The 5,402-nt window shown below is 62.9% G+C and overlaps 1 protein-coding gene across 1 annotated transcript in view; it reads left to right on the top strand.

Moving 5' to 3' along the window:
* Positions 1–80: 80 nt before the first annotated feature.
* rreb1a (ras responsive element binding protein 1a) overlaps positions 81–5,402 on the top strand; it is a gene marked incomplete at its 5' end in the record, with an annotated part of 10,458 nt that continues 5,136 nt past the window's right edge. The window contains 8 exons of the mRNA XM_017301781.1: positions 81–374; positions 449–896; positions 969–2,493; positions 2,560–2,960; positions 3,036–3,197; positions 3,316–3,450; positions 3,533–3,642; positions 4,459–5,113. Coding sequence (XP_017157270.1) covers positions 81–374; positions 449–896; positions 969–2,493; positions 2,560–2,960; positions 3,036–3,197; positions 3,316–3,450; positions 3,533–3,642; positions 4,459–5,113 — 3,730 coding nt within the window. The remainder of the gene's footprint in view (positions 375–448; positions 897–968; positions 2,494–2,559; positions 2,961–3,035; positions 3,198–3,315; positions 3,451–3,532; positions 3,643–4,458; positions 5,114–5,402) is intronic.

Below are 5,402 nucleotides of genomic sequence, written 5' to 3'. Positions count from 1 at the left end.
TCCGCCCCGCGGTCGGACCGTGTCCGCCCCGCTGCCCCGCGGTCGGACCGTCTCCGTCCCGCCGCCCCGCGGTCGGACCATGTCCGCCCCGCCTGCGCTCTGACCCGTCCGTCTGTCTGCCCCTTCAGGTGTGGTGTGAGACCAACCTGCGGCGGTGCATCAGTAAGTTCCACCGCTTCGTCTGCGACTCCTGCGACAAGGCGTTCCCGCTGCGCTCCGCCCTGGACCTCCATAAGACCGCCTCCCACTCGGACCGACCCGCTGAGGCCGCCGAGAAACCGAAGGAGAACGGCGAGGAACGTCAGGAAGCGGGGAAGCCGCCGTCAGAGCAGAGCGGCTTCCTGGAGGCCCTCGGCCTGCAGCACGTGTCCAAGGTTTGCTCCTCTCCTGCTTCCTGAGGCCCAGAGCTGCTGGTTCTGGTTCTGATGCCGATGCTGCCATGTTCCAGGTGAAGTCTGGTCCGACCGACGACGAGATCCATCAGGCCCACCTGGACAGCATCAAGGTGATCCACGTGGAGCCGCCGTCCTTCAGCCTCCCCCAGGAGCCGGCCGCCGCCCAGGCCTTCCTGTCCGGCGGCGGCCTGGGCGTGGCGCTGGGTCTGGGCGGCCTGGCGGCGCTCAGCATCCCGCTGCTGGAGGCGTCCGGCTCCGCCCTGCAGGGCCTGTCGCACCGCGACGCCCTCAGCCTGCTGTCGCTGCAGCCCTTCCAGGCCGGCTTCCTGCTGCAGCCTGAGGGGGGCGCCGCCACCGCCGGCGCCGCCAGCTGCAAACCAGGAGAGTCCGGCGGCTCCGGCGTCATGGAGCTGGCCGACATCCAGCAGATCCTCAAGGTGGCCGCCGCCGCGCCCAACCAGATGGGGCTGCCGCCGCTGGCCAAGGCGCCGGGCTTCACAGGTCAGTCCTAAGCAGCTCCTCCCAGTCTGACCTCCATACTGGTTCTTCTCTCTAACTGGTTCCGTCCTGCAGGTCAGCTGCTGGGTCAGAAGGCGATGCCGCCGCTGAAGCCCAAGCCTCCCATCAGCCCCCGCTCCAGTCTCAGCAGCACCACCCCTCCGCCGCTGCAGAGCTCCCAGCAGGCCTCCCTGGGCTGCATCAGCCCCAGCCTGCCTCCGCCCACTCCCTCCATCTTCAAGACGCCCTCCTCCTCCTCGGCGGGGGGCGGGGCTCAGATGGAGGCCGAGTCGATGGGCGACGCCAACACGCCGCTCTCCGACTCGCCGCCCGTCGCCACCACGCCACTCCAGGAGGAGGCGGGGCTAAGCGTCAGGAAGGCGGGAGGCAAAGCGGGGAGCGCCGCCGCCTCGGCTAAAGGCTCGTTCCCCTGCCGCTTCTGTGACCAGGTGTTCGCCGTCTCCGGCGCCCTGCAGGCCCACATGCGCTTCCACCTCGGCATCCTGCCCCACCAGTGCAACATGTGCGACTACGTGGCGCCGGACAAGGCCACGCTGATCCGCCACCTACGCACGCACAGCGGCGAGCGGCCGTACGTCTGCCGCATGTGCCACTACCCTTTCACTGTCAAGGCCAACTGCGAGCGCCACCTCAGGAAGAAACACGCCAAGACGTCCAGGAAGGACATCGAGAAGAACATCAAGTACGTCACCTTCAGCAGCGGCGCCGGCATCACCGCGGCGACCACCACGCAGGAGTCGGAGGCGGGCTGCGAGACCACCTGCCGGTTCTGCGGCGAGGACCTGAAGACGTACCGCGCGCTGCAGATCCACCTGCGCACGCACAACGGCTGCCAGAGGAAGCCGTTCGAGTGCCGGCGCTGCGGCGCCGCCTTCCTGGCCAAGCGGAACTGCATCCACCACCTGCTGAAGCAGCACCCAGAGGTCCAGGAGCGCGAGATCGAGGGCCACATCACCACGCTGCTGCCGTCAACCGCCGCCGGCGCCGTGCTGAACGGCCTGGGAGCGGTGAAGGCGGAGGAGCTGCTGTACCCGGCGGAGCTCGACCAGCCACTCGACTTCTCCGCCAAGGGGCGGGGCAGCCGGACGGCGTCTCCGGCCATCAAGACGGAGAACGCCTCGCACGGCTTCGACAGCGTCGACCCGGACCAGCCCATCGACCTGTCCATCCCCAGCAAGCGTCAGCGCCGGGAGACCGGCGGCGGCACAGAGCTGAAGACGGAGCAGAGCGCCACCGTGGAGCAGCAGCTCGCTGCGTCTCCAGAGGAGAAGGCTGCGAGCGGCGTTCTTCCTGTGCAAGCTCCGCCCCCGCCGGGCTGCTACCAGCCGCCTCCCGCCGCCGGCCGGGCGCAGCGCCTCAAACCGCTGCTGCCCAAGCCCGCCGCCTCCTCGCCGCCCTCGGTGAAGGACCTGGCGCCGCTGGCCTCCATCGCTCAGATCATCAGCTCCGTGTCCGCAGCGCAGGGCATGCTGGACGGCGCCGCCCAGACCGCAGCGTCGTCCTCGCAGCTCGACGCCGAAGCCTCCGGACCCGCCGCCCTGGACCCGCCCAGCGACGACGTGTCCGACGGATCGTCCAGGTACTTCCCCTCCTCCTGCCACACTTCGCCACCATCGGCAGCGTCTGACACGTCCTCTCCTCACAGGCGGCGGGCGCGCAAGAAGCCGGCCGCTCTGGCGTCGAGGGAGAAGGCAGCGAGCGGCGGCATCGACCTGGAATCCAGCGGAGAGTTCGCCAGCGTGGAGAAGATGCTCGCCACGACCGACGCCAACAAGTTCAGCACCTACCTGCAGACCGGGGCGGCCGAGCCGGTGAAGAGGCCCGAGACGGCGCCAGCGGCGATGGAACGAGCCGCCAGCGCCGGAGGGGAAGAGAGGGAGGGCCGGGCGAGTGAGGAGGGGAAGCCGGCGGCGGCCATGACAGTTCCTCAGTCTAAAGGAAAGAAGAACGCCTACTCCAACTCGGTCCAGAAGATGACCTGCCCGTTCTGCCCGCGCGTGTTCCCCTGGATGAGCTCGCTGCAGAGACACATGCTAACGCACACAGGTAACCCGCCGCACAGACTGCTACAGCAGCAGCAGGAAACCACGCGGCGAACTGAAGCCTCTCCGTCTCCTTCAGGCCAGAAGCCGTTCCCGTGTCCGCGCTGCGACGCCTTCTTCTCCACCAAGTCCAACTGTGAGCGCCACCTGCTGCGCAAGCACGGCGTGACGCACCGGACGCTGCGGCGCAACGGCGCCATCGTGAAGAAGGAGGGGGATGACGGCTCGCACGAGAGCGCCGGTACGGACCCCAACCACGCTCCCCAGTGGTTTATGACCCGGTCCCCCGCTGCCACCCTGAGCCTCATGTTGAGAACCCCGGGTCGCCTCCTCTTGACGGTTCCTTTGTGTTTCTGCAGAGAGCCAATCAGAGACGGAGCAGCTGCCACCAGAATCCAAGGACCTCGCCCCAGAATCAGGCCCCGCCTCCACGGTCAACAGCCCCGCCCACTCTGACATCACTCCGCTAAGCCCCACCCCCAAAGCAAGCCAAGGTCGGCCAATGAAAACACTTCAGTCTATTAATAACTCATCTATAAACAGTAAGCAATGCTAATGCTAACGTTCGTGCCTCAGGCTGCAGTCCACCTGCAGAACAAGACACAGAAACCAGTGAGCAGCCTGACCTACAGGGGGCGCCAGAGACCAAAGGAGCAGCAGCAAAACAGCCTCCGCAGAGCAGCAAGGTAACAGCCTGTCAGACGAGATTCAGGGCTAAAACCAAAACATTTACTGTCCCTTTAAATCCCTCGGCTGACCCCATAATGCCTGATGTTATATCTGACCAAGTTATTACCTCTGTTCTGTTAGATGTTACATTAATTAGATTAATCTGAACACTAATGTCCCACTTAGCCTAAATTTAGCTATAATGCTAACTAGCTACACAGCTAACTTGGTAATGCTAATTAATCTGTTTCATCCCAAGGAATGACGACCTGCACACACAGGTAGAACACACACCTGAGATTAATCTGCAGTCAAATTATTCTATTATCACCATTAAAATGGTGTTTCATGATATATTTAATGTTGGCCTTCAGGGCTCACATGATTCTGAAGGTCATATCCTGACCCCCCAGTTGGTGTCTGCCACACCCCCAGGGGTCGCGACCCCCACATCGGAGACCTCTGTATTTATTGATCTGACTACAGAAAGATCGTTCAGTTCAGTCCTGGAGACTTTTATCCTCTGTTTGACATTAAAATACATGTAATTATTATTCATTAATCATAAAAGTTCTTGGATTATCGATGACTTAGTTTTACTCATTTCTGTTGCTTAATCGTCAGGTGTCGCTAAAAAGCCTCAAACCCAAAATGAAACTAATTTTTAAAATTCTGGTGAATTTACAGATATATTAGTCTAACTCCACACAGTCGGCCTGTTTCAGGCGTCTGCCTCCCATGAACCACATGCAGTTCACACTCCCACCACCAGATGGCAGCAAAGCGAATAGCATCTTTAGCGTAACGACCAACATGTCTTCCTGCTCCTTCAGGCCGACAACACGGACGACGACGACTGCCACAGCAACAAGAGTCTCGACCTGAACTTCGGCAAGAAGCTCATTGACTTTAAGCTCTCCACTTCCTCCTCAAGCTCCGCCCCTCAAGAAGAGCCACGCCCCCCGACTCCTTCAGCCGCGCCCCAGGACGCCCCGGAGGTCCCCGAAGACCAGGACAAGCCGGCGTCCTCCTCTTCCTCGGCCAGCAGCCCAGCAGGGAGGCAGCAGCCCGACTACAAACACGTCTGCCGGGTTTGTACCAAGAGTTTCCGCTACGCAACGACTCTGGCTCGCCACGAGAGGGCGCACCTCTCAGAGGAGGAGCAGGCGGCGGCGGTGACGGAGGAGGAGGAGGGACCTTCACCTGCGAAGGAGGAGGAAGAGGAGAGCGGAGCTGCTGAGCCGGAGGAGAAGGAGGGGGAGATGGAGGAGGATGAAGGAGGAGAGCGGGAAGGAGAGAGCGACGGAGGCGAGAGCGGAGAGTCGGAGGAGGAGGAGAAGGAGAAGGAGGAGAGGAGCGACGAAGAGGCGTCGGAACCAAAGAACAACGAGGGAGGAAGGGTGGACAAGAGGAAGAAGATCTGCACCGAGTGCGGGAAACGATTCTGGTCTCTGCAGGACCTGACGAGACACATGAGGTCACACACAGGTAGAGCACACCTTGACCCCGCCCCCAGGGCAGATAGGCCCCGCCCATAGAGGGCAGATAAGCTCCGCCCCCAGGGCAGATAGGCTCCGCCCCCAGAGGGCAGATAGGCCCCGCCCCAGATGGCAGATAAGCTCCGCCCCCAGAGAGCAGATAGGCCCCGCCCCCAGGGCAGATAGGCTCCACCCCCAGGGCAGATAGGCCCCGCCCCCAGGGCAGATAGGCTCCACCCCCAGGGCAGATAAGCTCCGCCCCCAGAGGGCAGATAGGCTCCGCCCCCAGAGGGCAGATA

Source organism: Poecilia reticulata, linkage group LG20 (assembly GCF_000633615.1).
Source record: "Poecilia reticulata strain Guanapo linkage group LG20, Guppy_female_1.0+MT, whole genome shotgun sequence".
Taxonomy (NCBI): Eukaryota; Metazoa; Chordata; class Actinopteri; order Cyprinodontiformes; family Poeciliidae; genus Poecilia; species Poecilia reticulata.
The sequence above is the reverse complement of the archived record's forward strand: the minus strand, read 5'-3'. Positions and strand labels throughout refer to the sequence as shown.